Source organism: Otolemur garnettii, unplaced genomic scaffold (genome assembly GCF_000181295.1).
Source record: "Otolemur garnettii isolate 467f Iridium unplaced genomic scaffold, OtoGar3 scaffold00195, whole genome shotgun sequence".
NCBI classification, from domain to species: Eukaryota; Metazoa; Chordata; class Mammalia; order Primates; family Galagidae; genus Otolemur; species Otolemur garnettii.
The window spans coordinates 2,202,092-2,220,913 of record NW_003852590.1 but is presented as its reverse complement, the minus strand read 5'-3'; the positions used below and the strand labels follow the sequence as shown (position 1 = coordinate 2,220,913).

Sequence of the window (18,822 nt, the reverse complement as noted above, 5' to 3'; positions counted from 1 at the left end):
TTGGTTGGGGAGAAATAGCATTCAATCCATAACAATTTTGATCCTAAAATCATATTTTTAGATGTTCAATGAGCAAGGAACCTATCCCTTGAGTTTGTGTTTTACTTTAAAAAATGTAAAGAGAAAAATCACTGATGTTCAGGGCAAAATAATACCAAAACAAATCAAGCAAATAAAAAGAAACATAAAAATAAACAAATGAACCCACTAAACAATTAAAAAAAACCCACTGCCAGCCAGGGATTCTAACACTGAATTGATAAATTGATGGAAATAGATTTCATTTTATAAGCTCAGATTCAGAAATGATATTCTGTAACATAGATCCAAAGAATGCATTAATTACACCCAAACAATTGTTGTGTGGAAAATAAGTTGGTGGGGGGCAGGTAAATGAGAAAAAAACCCCCACCTTTGAAAATATTCACATTTTATGTAATCTGCTAACTAGGAAACTGTAAGGGTGACACCCATCCTGCATTCTGTAGAATTGTTCCAACCTTACCAGGAAAAATCTTACATCCTGTAAACTTTCCTATCTTAATAAATGCTCAATATTTACTACAGTGGTCAAACAAGCTATTTGATGATGATGACTTACTTGTTACATTACTTGGCACAAACTTCTAGAAGAGCCACTTATGAATAACGTAAGATGTTTTTAGTGGTTGTTCTTTACAACATTAAAAGTAAATGAACAGATGTTGTAATTAATATTTAAAAGTAAATAAACTTTCATTTTACTGCATTGGATATTTTTAAAGGAAAAATAAGATGAGTCATTTGGTTTGATAGTTACATTTATTCTGATAGATGTCTGTCTTCATTAAAATATTTATATAGACATATGTGGGGTCACAGTTATAATGGGGGATGGAAAATTATGTCTTTAAAACCTCTTTATACAAATTATAATCTTAAACATTCATATAGAAATTTTTAGAAACATGTGCTTTCTAGAGTAGTACTTTCTTTTTATCTGAGATTCCTACCAGGATGCAGGCAGTTTTTAGGATTTTTTGATATTTCAAGACCATCACCCACAACAATGCATCTGAAAATTATGACACACTGTTACTAATAATAATAGTTTGGAGACTCTTGCAAAGCAGCACAACACATTAATTCATCATTACTTTATAGACTACTATTTTCTAAAACTGTATACTTTGTTTATACTGAAAATAGTAACTTGAGATCAAGTTTGTGTTTTCATCAGGTAGTTTAACTAAATTAAGTTGCAGAAGGTTGGATAACACTTATTTTGAGGGCTTGTATGATATGAGATACTAGATGTAATATCTAGGGCTTCTGTGATACTATAAGAAAGCTATTTGAATTTTTTGCTTTTTGATTCATTATTTTGTCCCTATGAACATAGATTAGTAGGGAAAACACAAACTCTAGATATTCTTATGCTCAAAATTAAAGAAACAAATCTCCAAAGTGCGTCCAAATGTAAATTTATTTTTATTTGTTGGAATAGATTTTTATTCCCAAAGGCGGAAGCCACTTAAATAAAAGTAAATGTAAAAAATGCTGGAAAAATCACAGGTACTGAGCAAAATTCAGAAACATTATTAGCTTTTTTCTTTGAATTATACATGGCATTTTAATTAAATAACATTTTTTTAGTTGTGCATTCAATTCTAGCAGTGGTAACTAAAAGCACCAATTCAGTCTAGCTATAGCCAAAGAATATCAAAAGAACACTGCGTTTTAACAAGACCTCCCAAAGATTCTGACATCACAATAAGTTTAGGAATGGCAAAAGCCACTCTAATTCCTTCTTGCTAACAGAATCCCCATTTAGGTGTTGGTTGGAGAGTTTATGCTCTTTAGGAAAGTGGTCCTACTTCCTAGCCTAGGAGCAAGCATGTGACTTAGTTCTGGTCAATGAAGTGAAGGAGAAATCCCCTAGGGTCTCCTGGGAATATTTTCTTCTCTAATAAAAGTAGGGGGTTATAAAGAAAATTCTGTGCCCTGAACCCAGCTACTCCTGTCTTTGAACATAGTTATAGAAGGACATAGTACATGGACATCCTGCAACAATCTTGCAACTCTGACAAGTTTAAGGGACTCTAAAACTGACATCAACTCTGAGTAAAAACACCTGCAATTGCCTTCTTCCAAACTGCATGTGGAAATAAACTTCATTTGTTTAAGGAACTATTGGGTGGGTATTCTAATATACAACTAAAAGTGTCCCTAACTGATGTAATAACTGTCCCTAATTGATGTAACCTATAGCACATTATCAATGATTATATGTGAGTTGATTTTCAATGGCATACATTTTCTCATTCATTCATTTAGTCAATCATCAAACATTTATTAAGCAACCGCTATGTATATGGGGTGGCGCCCTACCCACTGAGCCACAGGCTTTGCTAAGCAACCACTATGTAACAGGCACTGTGCCAGGCACCTGAAACATAATGTTAAGACAGACAGACATATCTTCCTGCAGTTTCAGTGAACTGGCCAACTTAAGCTGTTCAGTAGCTAGTTTATATTCCCTCTTCCTCTTCTCACCTTAGGGAGGGCCTGCTGCATGCTTTTGCCACCTGCTTCTTATTTGTGAAATTATCCAGGAGATTTGGTCCATCACTATTATCCACCACCTTTACAGATCAGGAAGAGTGGCCCTTAATTTTTCAAAGATTGCTAATCCCTACTTAGTAAACATGAAGGAGGAATGATTGAAGTCAATGCAATTATAAAGGATGGAGATTGAGTGAGCATGAACATAACTTCTGGGGACTCTGAAGAGGGCTGTATTATGGGAGTTTCAGAAATGAATTTTAAAGGCGAATAAAATATTGAGCATAAACAAATGGAATACTTTTTAAAATGGGGTGTGAAAATGGGTCCAGATTATAAAAAGCAAAATACAGCTTCAGGAAATATAGAGATCAGTGAAAACATATCTAACAGTTTTCTAAGCCATTTGTCTCTAAGTTCTCATGAGAAGTAAACTAACATTTGACAACTCACCAAATACCAGGCACTACCTTTGTGGCATCTCATTTGGGTCTATATTAACTATGCAAAAAATGTTACTGTCTGCATTTTACAGAAAAGGAAGCTGGGTTTCAGAGAGTTAGATAACTTTATCACATAATAAGAAGTAGAGTCTTGATCAACTAGTGGCAAACATCATGTTCATCTACTGTACCACACCACCTCCCTGAAGACAGGAGTCAAAACATTATGACTTTGGGCGGGGCACAGTGGCTCACGTGTATAATCGCAGGTGGGTGGTTCACCTCAGCTCAGGAGTTCAAAACTAGCCTGACCAAGAGAAAGACCCCATCTAAAAAATAGCCAGGCATTGTGCTGGGGGCCTGTAGTCCCAGCTACTTGGGAGGCTGAGGCAAGAGGATCACTTAAGCCAAGAGTTTAAGGTTGCTGTGAGCTATGATACCACAGCACTCTGCGGAGAGTGACAAAGTGAGACTCTGTCTCAAAAACAAAACAAAACAAGAACAAAACAAAACAAAAACCACTATGATTTTCTAGAAATTATTTTTTTTGTTTCAAAGTCAGAATATGAATCTTGGGCCAGTGGACTTCTAGATTAACTTTGTCTAGAATTTGCTTCTGGGAATAGTTTACAAAACAGTGTCTCAATTCTGAATAGCAGAGCTAGCAAATAAAATTATATTCAAAGAGAAAGATCTAAAGGGCATTCAAGTTGGAAAGGAAAATGTCAAAACAAAAACAAAAACAAAAACAAAAAAAAAAGGAAAAAGCCAAATGATCTTTGTTTGCAAACCATGTGATCTTATATTTACAAAAATCTAAAGACTCCACCAAAAAAGAACCAAACAAAACCTATTAGAACTGATAAAGAAATTCAGTAAAGTTTTAGCATATAAGACCAGTAGTATTTCTGTGTTCCAACACTGCAAAAACTGAAAAATAAATCAAGAAAGTAATTCCGGGCGGCACCTGTGGCTCAAAGGGGTAGGACGCCAGCCCCATATACCAGAGGTGGCAGGTTCAAACCCAGCCCCCACCAAAATAAATAAATAAATAAAATATTTCTCTTTAAAAAAAAAAAAAAAAGAAAGTAATTCCATTTGTAATAGTGCCCTCCAAAATAACACGCCCAGGAATAAATTTAACCAAAGAAGTGAAAGGTCTATACAAAGAAAACTATAAAACACTATGAAAGAAGTTGACCACGATGTAAAAATGGAGAGATGGAAAAATTAATATTGTTAAAAAGTCCATAGTATCCAATGTGATCTACAGATTACAATTCCTATCCAAATACCAATGGCAGTCTTCACAGAAATATAGAAAAATCTCAAAATTTGAGTGGAGGCCTACAAGACTTCAAACAGCCAAAGCAATCCTGAGCAAAAGAGAACAAGACTGGAGGCATCATACTACCTTACTTCAAAACACACTGCAGGGTTCTAGTAAACCAAACAGCATTGTACTGGCATAAACACAAACATACAATACAGACCAATGAAAAAACCAGAAAGCCCAGAAATAAATCCACATATTTGTAGCCAACTCATTTGCAACAAAAGTGCTAAGATCACACTTTGGGGAAGGATATTCTCTTCAATAAATGGTTCTGGGAAAACCGGATATCCACATGCAAAAGAATTAAACTGATCCCTATCTCTTGCCATGTACAAAAATCCACTCAAGATAGATTAAAGACTTAAGAGTAAGATCAGAATTTTATAAACTACTAAAAGTAAACATTGGACATGCCTCAAAATATATCTGAGTAAAGATTTGTTTTGGGTAAGACCTCAAAATTACAGGCAACAAAAGCAAAAACAAACAAGTAGAATTACATCAAGCTAAAAATCTTTTGCACACAAGGAAAACAATCAACAGATTGAAGAGACAGTATAGAATAGTAGAAAATCTTTGCCTACTATCCATCTGACAAAGGACTAATAATCAGAATATACAAAGAATTCAAACAACAGCATTCTCCCCCACAAATAATCCAAATGAAAAATGGGTAAATGATTCAAATAGATATATATTTTTTAAGTTTTTCTTTTTTTTAAAATGTAAACTCATGAGATTTTATTTTATTTATTTATTTATTTTTTTGAGACAGAGTCTCACTACATCACCCCAGGCAGAGTGCTGTGGCATCACAGCTCACAGCAACCTCAAACTCTGGGGCTTAAACGATTCTCTTGCCTCAGCCTCCCAAGTAGCTGGGACTACAGGCCCCTGCCATAACACTCGGCTTTTTTTTTGTTGCAGTTGTCATTGTTGTTTAGCTGGCTGGGCCGGGTTTGAACCTGCCAGCCTCAGTGTATGTGGCTGGTGCCATAACCACTGTGCTACAGGCACCGAGCCTGAACAGATATTTTTTAAAAGAAGACATACAAATGGCCAATGGATATATTAAAAAATTCCAAGCCTCACTAGTAATAAGAGAAATGCAAATCAAAACAACGAGATACCATCTCACCCCAGCTCTAATGCCTATTATTTTTTTGATCAAAATGATGAGAAATAACAAATGCTGGTGAGGATGTGGAGAAAAGAGAACTCTTAGGTACATCACTGGGCAAGACACACAGACAGAACATTCTCTGAGGAAGACAGACACTATACAATATGTTCCTGTAGCAGAATTGTACTTGTACTACCCAAATCTATGGAAATAATAATTTAAGACAGAAAGAATGATACTATTAAGGATAATGCTATACTAATAATAATATAATAATAATGCTATACTCTAGCATTTAGAAGTAAAAACAAGAAATTATATGTATGAAGAAGTTAGGTTAAGGTCATAGATAGGACCGACTATCAAGTGGCTCTTAACCTTTTGGGGGCTGACAATTTCTGAAGAACCTGGTGAAAGTTAAGAATTCCCTCTTCAGAAAAAAAAAATCACATTTATAGGACAATTGTAGGCAATTTTAGAGTATTTATAGTCCCACTAAATACAACCATGAACAAGAAGCTACTGGGACCTCATGTTAAGAAACTTTGCTGTAGAATCTTTGAGTTTAGGGGCCTCATTCTTAGGGACACCTTTGCAAAAACATAGACCTGGAAACAACAGCGAGATATTTTTCTTTCAGACCCAAGTAGATTATACAATTAGACTCTTGGTCCACAAAGTCGGTCAGCTGGATCAGCATACCTCCAAGAGCCACTCGAGACCAGTCTTCTGAAACAAAATAGCACAAGAAAGACGGGGGCACCCCACATACTAGAGTCTACTTTGGAACCCCTGCAAAGTGAACATTTCTCACAAGCTATTTTAGAGAAATTTAATAGTAAATGAATTCTGCTTGTGAATTCATAAAGGATAAAATCCTCTAGTCAGGCCCTGGGGACGAGAGTCAAGCCAATTAGTCAGTTATCAATGCAATCCTAAGGGCTGTCAATCCTGGTGATGTTGAACGGTACCAGTTGAGCATTTGATTCGAAAGACCCACTGTACTAGAAGAAATGGTGGTGAGCTCTGTACCGGGAAGTTCCTAGACTGGGTTTTTAAAACTCCAGAAGCAATATGGACATTTTTGGGGATACTTTATTGAGGATAATGGCAACTATATTGTGGAAATGGTAGAGAGGAGTAAGCCCTCTGTATCCATGGGTTTTGCATCCAGTAAATATGATGTAAAGCAAGATATATTTATCATTCGTGGATTTTATGGGTACTAGTTTACTCTTGGCTATAGACTATTGGTGTATACGCAAGCTCATTGGAACAGGAATCCAACTATTACAACAGTCCCTGGAATTTCTTGAGCTCTCAAGAAATAGATTCCTTCTTTCTGCTCAATTTTTCTGTAAGCCTAAGATCACTCTAAAAAAATGAAGTCTGTTAATTCTACAGTAAAAAATAAATAAAATGTGGTATATCTCCACAATGGGATATTATTCAGCCATAAAAAGAACAAAATCCTTTCGTTTGCAGCAACGTGGAAGGAACTGGAGGTCATTATGTTAAGGTAAATAAGTTAGGCACAGAAAGACAAATTCCACGTGTTCTCACTCATAGGTGGGGTCTGAGAAAAGTTTATCTCATGGAGGTAGAGAGTAGAATGATGGTTACCAGAGGCTCGGGGGTGGGGGAGAGAATTTGGGTAGGGGGTACAAAGATACGGTTGAATAGAAGGAATAAGACATAGTCTCCTATATGGCACAGTAGGGAGACGATAGTTAATTTATTACATATTTCAAATTAACTAGAAGAGAAGATTTGATATGTTCTCAGCATAAAGAAATTATAAATGTTTGAGATGATGGCTATCTCAATTACACTGATTTGATCTTTACATGTTATATGCATATATCAAAATAACACATGTACCCCAGAAATATGTACATCTTTGTGTACTTGCTCTACATACATATGTTTCACAGAGAAAGGAAAGTGTTAGTTAATCATCTATATGAAGACAAATTAGTTAATTTGGCCAAAGGGCAGAGTTAGGGCACTTCTGGGAGATTCATACCATGACGCTTTTATACACTGTTATGGTTTGCAAAACAGTCTGAGGAAAATGGCACTTATGAGCCAAGCAGTCTCTGAAATATGTGAACAGAAGAAATCAGAGGAGTTGTCATGTACTTGTACTTTGAAAAGCGAACAATTTGAAAAGAGAAACTATGCCAGACCTCCCCTGGAGACAGCACAATCATATTAAGAAAGATAACCAATTTTTTGGCGTTTGTGAGATTTTAGTGAGGGATTATTTTCTAAATATTTAATCACCAGCTCAGTATAAGCTCACAATAGGTAAACACATTTGATTTACTGTGATTACAGTCCTGTTTGAGCTGGTCAACTGCTTTTTAAATGGGATTTTTATTTATTTTCTATTTATTTTTTTGAGACAGAGTCTCACTATGTTGCACTCGGTAGAGTGCTGTGGTGTCACAGCTCACAGCAACCTCAAACTCCTGGGCTTAAGCAATTCTCTTGTCTCAGCCTCCCATGTAGTTGAGACTACAGGCACCCACCACGATGCCCGGCTATTTTTTGTTACAGTTGTCATTGTTGGTTATCTGGCCTGAGCTGGGTTCGAACCCTCCAGCCTCAGTGTATGTGGCTGATGCCATAACCACTGTGCTACAGGAGCCTAAAATGGGACTTAAAAAAAAATTATTACAAAAGAAGCTCCTGTGATGCACATATAAACTTTTTCTTAGTTTTTTTTACCCTTAGGGTTCAACTTTAGTTATGGTCTACCCTACGAAGGGCTGACCCACAATCATCATTCTGCATCAGTCCACATTCAAAGGCAATAGGGTACACATAAAGAGGAAAAACAAATTAGAGGTGTCTAAAGTAATTGGTACTAAGAAGAACTAAACTCATTTAATGATACCCTACATCTTCATAAACTGAGAATTATAGTCTAAGAGTTTTTCATTTGCAGTTTTAAGTCAGTCGAAACATCAATGTTTTCTAATGTGACTTCATAACGCTGCATTGTATTCCCCCAAAGGACAGATCCATGTTGACGCTGAGTAGAATGCAAAGTAGATTATACAGAAAGCACACACCTTGTGACCACAGGAAATGGGACACGTGCCACAGCATAATAATGGGTTGTCACGGCATATCAGAAGGAAGGGTGAGGATGGAAAAGGGGAACTTACAGTCACTGCTGATGGAGGATCAGGGAAACTCAGAAAACAATCCTCAGAGAAGTTGAGGCCTGCCTCAGCTGGACTTCTAAACTCTAATTAAACTTAGAAGTTCAAGGATACATTCTTTGAACGCAAACATTTTATCCAATCAAGCATAGCAGTCTATTTTGTATATTTTTGGCAACTCTATAGGTGTATATTGAAAATCAATCTTCATACGTAAATGCGGTGTTTTTCAGGAAGCAAAACTTCAAATATCCTTTGTTACATCGCAGGTAACAGATGGACTAAACAATTCAAAAGTAATTAATTTTAGTGCAGAAGTACCAAAATAGTTACCAAACTGAAGTCCCTTACTGGGTGATTATTGTTTCCCAGGTTATGAATATTTAGGTCCAGTAGATAGATACGGTACTCTGAAAATAGATAAGGATTATATGTTGCCTTAATAAGTCACCTCAAAAATTCCCTAGAGGTATAATAATGAAATCAATTCAAGTGAAGAATAAGAATAGAAAACTACCACTCATTTTCCTCTTAAATGAAATAGTACCTATCCACAGTAAGAGGATATATTAAGATTGCTTTCAGATCATTGCAATTCACATTTTTAAGAAGTTTAATTCTAGTATTTGTGTCCTTGAGGAAAATTTGCAGTGAGCTCTGTTTAAAGATTGAAGTGGCATAAACTGATACAAGAAGGCCTTCTTACATTTGGAAAATTAAAACCTCAGAAAGTTTACATTAACCATTTTTGTTTCTGTATATGTAAGTAATAAATAGTCATTAAAAATAATACATGCTTATTGAATAGAAATGCATTAAGAGGAAAATAATAACTATTACTGAATCACAGGCAATTTAAATGAATCTGATCTCAGAGATCAACTAAAGCCTTCAATTACAAATGAGGAAACAGACCTTAGACAGAGCTAAAACAAATTGCCCAAAGACACAAAGCTGCTTATTAGCAAAAATGGAACTCTGTCGCCTGAGTTCTAATCTGAGGCTTATTTCTGATGCACAATGCTGCCCATTCTCTTTCCAAACCTTACTCTTTTGTTCACGTGAATCTTTAGCCACTTAATTTCTCCTTATCAATTCCCTTTCCAAACCCATAATATCCCTCATTGCTAACCCTGTCACTAACTGTCTCCAGAAGGACACGCACACAGCCCAGATGTGTGTGAGTGTTTGTGGGTGCTTGCAGGGTCACAGGCAATGAATCTCGGGTTGTTTTGATGCACGATGTCTGTGTCCAAAGACCTTGCACATCTAGTAAAGGATTAAGTGAGAAATATCTGATAAGCACCCTGTTTTGTATCTTCTGCTTGTACAGTCTACAAGGATTAAGAGGATTAAGTGAGAAAACATGAAAGCCCATGGAAAACTAGGGGGGAGGGGGGAGGCTTATGCAAATATTCTTACTCAGTAGAACATTTTCTAAATATGAAAGATTTTTGCAAAAATACACTTTTTCTGGTGCCAACGTAGGACCTGTTGCATATACCTCATATTAAATCTGTATTTAATGCTGCTTTATAAATAGCTTAAACATAACCTCTTGGGCCAGGCACTGTGGCTCACACCTGTAATCTTACCACTCTGGGACACCAGAAGTTCAAGACTGTTCTGATCTATAATAGCCCTGTCTCTATAAAATATAGAAAAATTAGTTGGGTATCATGGTGTGCTGGGACTACAGCACACTATGATACACTATAGTCCCTCCCAGTACTTGGGACACTGAGGCAGGAGGATCACTTGAGCTCCAGAGTTTGATGTTGCAGTGAGCTATGATAACACCACTGTCTTCTAGATAGGGTGAGGCCCTGTCTCAAAAACAACAACAACAACAACAACAACAAAAATCCCCTTTAATATTGTAAAATCTACACTGATCGTGTCGCCTTTAAAAATTCTATCACTTATTTCCTTCTACAGTGCCAAGAAATTCCTTTTGAGATAACAAAACATTTTCAGAAAGCTCCAACTCTCACGTTTTTAAATACCGATTACAAAATTCAGTAGTAAGCAGTTTAAAAATAAAAATGGAAAACATCCAAAATATTTTGTTTTGACTTAGTCTCTCCTTTTCATATCTGAAAATATAAAATTGGGCTTTTCACAAACCTATCCTGTCTTATTTTATCTATTTCATAGACATACAGTGCTCTGAAAGAGGGCTGGACCAGACCCTGGACTTGGGCAGCAGGCATCATACTGAAGTTCTCCACCAGGTCCTGGTACTAAGTTGTTCCCGCCCCACCAAAAGGGTCGCGATGTCCCACCACGCCTCCCGGTTTTATGCCAGCCTCCACCATCAACTTTAAGTTACTTCGAGATCCTACTGGAGCCTGGTTTCCTATCATTTTAAGGGCCACAATGGGGAGAAAAAGACATCAATATGCTTCTTGGCATTACCTGTGTTGTCCCAATTTATCAGATTGGTGAAAGGCGAGATGATAAAGCAAAAAGAATGAATAAAGACCTCGCAATGAGACAAGTTTAGGCTTGTACCCTAGCTCTGTCCCTCTTTAGCGAGTGACTTTGAGTGTATTATTTAACCTGAGTCTCAGTTTCTTGACGTGTACAGTGGGGATAATAACATATTGCTTCATAGAGGCCTTGTGAAGATGAAGTGAGGCAATATCTGATAAGCACCCTGTTTCGTGTCTTCTGCTTGTACAGTCTGCCATGTATGTGCCATCGTTGATTATACTCGTGTGCACATGGCTCAGTGCAAATAATACTAGAGTGAAGTGTTTCTGACAGACATCCTTCTTACTGTATTTTCAACTTTTCTTAAATGTTGAAATAATTAACCCGGTTAATATTTCCTAATTGCATTGAAAAAGAGTTCTTTGACCAGGTCACATGATAGAGGTCTTCTTTATATTTCTAGGGTTTCCCTACTATACTACTGGTCTATGCGAGCACAATTTAATTACTCACGATGAGGGATGTTGTCTAAGGATTTTATGGCTGTGAGACACCAGTGTCTTTTACTTTGCTGCCTTCATAATTGACAGGTTATGATAATTGGGCATTTTATGAGATAAGGGGACAAAAATCACTATGGAAGTGGTATTTACTGAAATAAAAACAGAAGGGCAGGCATAACGATCACATCACTAAGAAGCTCGAGTTGGGAAGGAGTTGGAAAACAGGGACTCTTGCACGGACACATGGACTATGACCTAAACGAAACATTAAGGAGCACTCACATTTTTGCCAATAGTGCAAAAGGCAAACTTCGCCCAGATAAGTGTATGGCCAGTTTAGTAGGATTTGGCTTCAAGGTACTGCTTAGAAACAGGTATGCAAGCTGCGAGCTGTGGTGTTTTGCCTGTAATCTCAGCTATTCAAGGGGTGGAGGCAGGGGATCACTTGAGCCCAGGAGTTTGAGACCAGCCAGGGCAACACAGCCAGACTCCATCTTACTAAAAAGAAGAAGAAAAAAGAAACAGGTATGCAGCATGGAGTGTACGAGACAGAAGATGAAAATGTGAGAACATTCATCAGGACCGCTGTTTAGATGAATGAGGTCCTCTGTGCTGTCTTTTGTGAGGAGCTTGCAAGCAAACTGCAATTGAAAAGGGTGCCAAGAGACCAGTTAAAATGACTGAATACGGCTCTGTGTCCATGGCACAGTGGTTGCAGTGCCGGCCATGTGCACCGAGGCTAGCAGGTTTGAAACCAGACCTGGTGGCTGGACAGAGGTGACAACTGCAACAAAGGAGTGACTGGGCAGATGCCTGCAGTCTCAGCTGCTTGGGGGCCTGAGGCAGAAGAATACCTTGGGCCCGGGAGTTTGGGGTTGCTGTGAACTGTGATGCCACAGCACTCTACCAGGGGTGACATGGTGGGACTCTATCTCAAAAAAAAAAAAAAGACCAAACACTTGAGGACCCTATCCCTGCCTGTATAGGCCAAGGAAGGCAAAGCTGAGCAACTGAGAACGTGAAGGGGATGCTGTTATGGTGATACCAAGCATCTGCTTTGTGCTTTACTGAATTGAGAATACACAAGAACGGACTTTACATTGTATCACGAGGGAGTTAGGTTAGATAGCAAAAGAAAGGACCTGTGGCAAAAGTTGAAAGACTGAAACATTTATTAAATGAAAGTTATCCATGTTTTAGTTTCCAGCCAATGTGATGGACAAGAATTCTCTTTTCTTCTTTCCACATTCTCTTCCTATTTGGTTAAGATCTCCTGAGACCACATTTGGTCTACATTTATTGCAACCTATTACTAAAAAATGGCTAACTATCCTTTCAAGAATGTATTTATTTTTATTTGGTAAAATTCACCAAACATTTGTAATCATTTTTAAATGACTTTTAGTCCCTTCATGATGTTGCATAACCATTGCCACTATCTAGTTTAAGAACATTTTTAACACCCCAAGAGGAAACCCCATACTCATTAAGCAGTCACTGGCCGTTCTCCCCTCTACTCAGCTCCTGAAAACAAATAATATACTTTCCATCTCTATAAATTCACCTTAGGAGTATGTTTCTTTTGGAATTTTCTGCATTTAATTTTTCAACTAGAAATTGTACACTATGCTGTGTGTGTGTGTGTGTATGTGTGTGAGAGAGAGTGAGAGAGAGAGAGAGAGAGAGAAGAGAGAGGGAGGGAGAAAAAGAAGGAGAAATTCTCAGCATAAACGTTGCAAGGTCAATTTGAAATATTGAAACAAATGAAGAACTGGGATCCCAGACACATCTCTTAACCAGGTGTTTGCAACTTAAAGCTAGTATGTGAAGTTAAACTTCTCAAGGGTCCAGTCTGTCACAGGTTATAGAAATACTAAATAGTTTTTGAAATTTGCCTGTAACATTAAGAAAAGCTTATGAATGGAAATGTGGCTTTATGGCTCCTAAGTTAGGGTAAAAAGTTTCACACTGGACAGAAGCTTTGTCCTGGATGTGAACTCTTCCTGTAATAGTTGGTGATAACTCTATTCCTTTTTTCTTCAGAGCAGAGGACTAGTGACCATTCTTCATTCTGCCTTTGTCCTGGTGAGCACATCAGATACGGCAGAGGAAATTGAGGATGCCTGGCGGGTAAGTGAAAAAACAACCTAAAAATAAAGCAATAAAACGCTTTTTATTTCCCAACCATAGACACTTTTTATCAATTTTAAATTAGAATACACATTTAATTCTGGATGGAATTATTAAAAAGTTGCTTAGCTTGGTCAAACTTTTAAAAATGTTGAAAATGTATTGGAAAATGGTCTTCAGGCATTTTTTTTTTTTTTTTTGTAAACTGATTTAAAAGTTCCATGACTTTCGTAGTTATATTACATTGACAGGAAAGTTGTGTATTCTGTATGCTATAAAAAATACATGTGACATTCGAAAAAAAATCTTGATTTTCAACTGGTTTTGATTTTCAAATGTTTTCTTGGAAGGAGGAAGAACCAGTAGTAGGGGCTTGTGATTTAAGTGGTGTTTGTGATCTACGATGTCAAGGTCAGAAGAACGCTGTTATTTTGCATTTTGCACCTATTTTAAGAATTTTTATTCTGTTTTTCATTTTCAGTTCCTTTCCGTTACATGAGCATAACTAATGTATCTTGACTATACCCATTAATTTGAATTTAGGATTCCTCTAACTATCACTGGTTTTGATGTTACACATCTTGGTTTGTTTTCTTTCCAAAGTATTTTTCTGATCTGTTTTTTGTAACGTTTTCAGTTTTGGTTTCTGGGGACTCCTTGGTGGCAACAGAGGACAGAGACTCTGTATCACGTTTTGAGGTATATCCTGACTTAGCCACTGTTTCCACAAATTTGTCTCAGACAGTGCCAATGGGAAGTAAGTTGTTTTTAACCAAGTGAACCTTTTTCAGGCCACCTGGAAGTTGGGACAGCACAGTATCCTCCTATGGCATATTATAATTAGTGACAAGCACTTGGTGATTCTTGTAGCTGAGACATGCTACATGGCAAATGAGCAAACTATTATTATTTATCCCTAATATGTGATCTACACGATGTGGAGATGCTTCATTTACCTCCACAGTTCTCCGTCCTACGCCCTTCATCCTAGTGTACCTGGTTTACTTCTCAGGGATATGTGAGCCTATTCTCCAACTTTAACAAATACAAACTTTCCTGAATGAAGAGAAAGAACTTGAAAGTGTGTGAAAGAAAGGGAAAAAGAGGGCTTTAAAAGGAAAAAGCAGTTAAGAGCAGTAGTTAAACTGCAAATCCCCTATCTCTACCCTCCAGACTGCATCCCAACCGAATCCAGCTGCACCCACCCATAGACCTTGGGGCTCCTGATTCAGAGTCCAGATACAGGGCTTATATTCGTGGCTCGCTTCACGACGGGGTGTCAGTCCGGCCTGTGCTCAAAGGGTGGAATTTGGTTGGTGTTTCAATGTGCAGGATCCACTCTTGGGGTTTTGGCGAGATTGAGAAGGGTAAGGTAACTGGCTGGCAAAGGGGCTGGCACGTCCCAGGGGTTTCGGCACAGAGAGAGAAATAGTGGCGAAGTTACCCAAGGCTTAAGTCTGGTGTTCTTTGGTCATTCACCTCCCCCTCCAGGAGGCTTTATTTGGACAAGGACAGACCCAGGGATACAACTGGGATAACCGGTATTCCTGGTAACTGCCTGTCACACAGTGGGCATAGGGAGGATGGGTGGGGGAGGGCCGCGCGGGGCGGGGCGAGAAGCTGTGGAGGGAGAAGCACAGGCCGCGAAGGCTTCGCCTGGGCTCCGCGGTCGTCCTCCACTGTCCAGCACGGATTTGGAGACCCCAGTTTGGGACTGGGGGTGGGTCTCTACGTCGCCGCGGGACGTCACCGAAGCCTCCGTTTACTCCCGGGAAGAAGGCTGGACTCTGATCTTTGCGCCCCCTTCCTGCCCTTTGATGCTGGTTCTTTGTGGGAAGCCCAGCTATGTAGTCCTGGGAAGGAAAAACGTTCTCGGCCGCAGGCGGGCCGGAACGGGAAGGCCAGGAAAGCAGCCTCTGTGACATGAATTATATTTATTTAGATACGTATACAAAGAATTATTTTCGTAAAAAAACTCCCCACCCTTCAGGCTAGAGCTTTTTGCGCAGTGACTGTTCCGCGCTGCCCCTTCCCCTCGGCAGCCCGGCTGCCGGTGTGGAGCGTCCCCCTCCGGCACCTGCCGCTTCATTTTGCGCAGAACCTCTCCACGCCGCCCGCTCCCGCCCGCGCCCCTTCCTCCCGGTCCCAGGCCCCGGCCGGCCCGAGCCCCTCTGCGGCTGTCCCGGGGGCAGGAAACCCGGCCTGTGGAATCAGGCCGCGCAGGTTGTTTGCGGCCAGTTGCACGCGGGCGCCCCGGGCGGGCGACTCCTGCAGGGAAGGGCGGAGAGGCGGCCGGCGCGCGGCTGGCGGGGCCCGGGCTTGCGCCGCGGGGACGCCCGGGCGGCCCCGAAGGGAAGGGAGCTCCGCCCCCGGCGCGGTATAAGAGCTGGGCCGGCCCACCGCGGCGGCGGGGCGGCGGCGGCGAGAGCTGGGGCGTCCGGTCGGTCTCGGACAGCCTGTTGAGCCTCCCAACCTGCTTCCATAAGGCTTTCCTTTCCAACTTCAGCTACAGTGTTAGCTAAGTTTGGAAAGAAGACATAAAGAAGACCCCCGGGCCGTTTTTCTTTTGCTCTTTGCCATAGTGGTTGTAGTCTTTTTGCACAAGGCTGTTGTGTTTTTAGCGGTGCTATCCCCAGTTCCTTGCACTCCTGTTAACGAACACCTCGGAAGGAGCAACAGTAGCAGCAGAAGAGCCAGCAGGGTCGCCTGGTGTCATGACCAGGGCTAGAGATCAAAACCGCCGGGGAGGATGCTGTGGTGAGTTGCGTTGACCCAACGCGTGTGGTGCAAACAGGTTGGGGTTTGGAGACCCACTCTGCGCGGGTTTTGGAGGAATGGGGCTCCACTGTTAAACCACAGTGCTTTGTAAAAGATCCTTTCAGTCCTATTTGGTGGAGGTTAAGGAAGGAAGGATGTTCAAGGTGTGGGAAACAGGGCTTGCACTCACAGGCGCAGATGGAGCAGGGTGGGCAGTTTGGATTGCTTTATGTAAAAAAAAATGTTGAAACAATTGTTTCTTCACTCTACGTGAAGTTAGGCGGTTATTGACCAATAGGTCATGCTGAAGTTGAGGGAATGGTATTAAATGTACTACAGGCATCAGTTCATCTGTGACTTGATAAAATAGATGTACACAGCTTGTCTCACCAAGTACAATAGTTTTTAATAATCGTGCTGTAATGAACAAATGGATATGCATTCTAATCTCAGCTCATTCAAGCCACTCATTCAGTTTTCATCTCCTCCCTTTGTCTTTGCAGGATCCTTAGCAAACTACATGACCTCTGCAAAATTCCTCCTTTACCTTGGTCATTCTCTCTCTACGTGGGTAAGTGAGAATGTGTATTCTTACAACATAGTTACACAATATTTTGTTTCTTTTCATTCCGGCCAGTCATATTAAGCCAACTTCCAGTTTTGTTACGCAGTTAAAAAAACAGAAAAAGCCATCCAAATACATAAACTTTTTAACAAAAAAAGTTATTTTCATGAAAGATATTTTCCCATGAATATTAGTTAATGATATTTAAATATCAGGCTATAGTACTTTACATGGATTAATTAATCGATAGCTATCCAAAGGCAGGATTAACAAGCAAGGAGTATTTGCTTTGTTTCTAAATTGTATATTGCATTCCTAGGCTTAGTACATGGCCGTATCTGCGACCAAGGATGGATGGATCTCTCATGGATCTTCTGTTTTCTGGCATTTTAAAATATTTCTCTATTTTCTTCTTTTGTTAAAATTTGGCTTCAGCATGCAGTTGTATGATAAGAAGGTGGGGTGACTGATTTAAGCTTAAAATAGCATTCTAAGTTTAACTTAAATGTAAATGACCCCAAGAAAAAATATCTGATTGACAAAAATTCTGGTCTTTCAAGATGTTGTCTATAATTTGATAATCGTGGGGCATTGCAGGGTGTCTTAAAAATCATCATCCTATGAAAATCAGCAGCTGATTCACAATTTTCTCTCTGGCTTTCTATGTGGTCTCAGAATCTCAGAAGAGCCCTTGTGTTTCTGTGGGCCCAGGACACCCCCCTCCCCCATAAAAGAATAATCCCAGAATTATTACCATTATTAATATGGGTGTGTGTTTAATTAAAGATGATTAGAATTTTTAAAAATCAAACAATCGTCTTATTGTTTATTTGCAATAAATCGGCTATGTTTTGTTCATGTCATGTAAGTGATATTTAATTAAAAAGAACCATAAATTAAGAGAAAGAATTTTGAGAGTGAAGTTTTGGGATGTTATTATTATTATTTTTTTAAGTTGAAAGCTTCTATTGCATTATCCTGTAAACATGAATGGAAATTACTGTATACTTTATACCCTTGGGGAATCATTAAATGATGTATTGAATCTCTAAGAAATGGCACTTCATAGATGACTTTAGAAAAATGAGCTCCTGTCTCCACAGAGGCTTACATAGGGATGACTCTGCAAATGTGTGTAAACAAAGTAGAATTGGTATGAGTTTGTTTCAATTCCAGTAGCCAATGATTCTAACTCGAAACCTAGTGAAACAGCCCTTAATAAATCTAAACCAGTAGGAATTCCAATTTAATTTAGTAAATATTAACTCTTAATAATAGGTGATGAAAATTGTATCTGAAATTCTCAGCTTGGAGAATGGTCTGGCCTTAGCTCTTTGAGGAAGAAGGTCCCTCACTTCCAAATACTGACTAAAGTTTGTTATCTTTGGTTAATAGATTGGGGGTCATATTTGTATTTATTTCACACACACATATACACACACACACACTAAAGTGGAACTGTGATTGTTCCAGGAGGACTTTTTGTCATGTTAGTTCCAATAAGAAAGGTATTTATCCCATCTTTACAATAAATGAAGCAAAGGGAGTGTAGTGCTCCTGTCTTTTTAATCTATCTTCCTCACAAGCAAACATTTAAGGTGTAATGGATTTTTTTTTTCTCACTGCAAAGGAATGCAAAGAAGGATGCTGGTCGGAGGTAATTCTACTTTTCTTATTTGTCTGTCCTATGGCACTCGGATGATTTTATCACAGCAAAACTTTTATGTTTTTATATGTATATAAGAGGGTGCCAAAAACTGTATACATTTTTAAGAAAGGAAAAAACTGTATTGAAGTTAATAATGCTCAAAA

At 39.0% G+C, this 18,822-nt stretch overlaps 1 protein-coding gene across 1 annotated transcript in view; it reads left to right on the top strand.

Annotated features, from left to right (window-relative positions):
• Window positions 1-16,016: 16,016 nt before the first annotated feature.
• Window positions 16,017-18,822, top strand: part of SLC40A1 (solute carrier family 40 member 1) — a 22,530-nt gene continuing 19,724 nt past the window's right edge. The window contains exons 1-2 of the mRNA XM_023507627.1: window positions 16,017-16,445; window positions 16,949-17,016. Coding sequence (XP_023363395.1) covers window positions 16,403-16,445; window positions 16,949-17,016 — 111 coding nt within the window. The 5' untranslated portion in view covers window positions 16,017-16,402. The remainder of the gene's footprint in view (window positions 16,446-16,948; window positions 17,017-18,822) is intronic.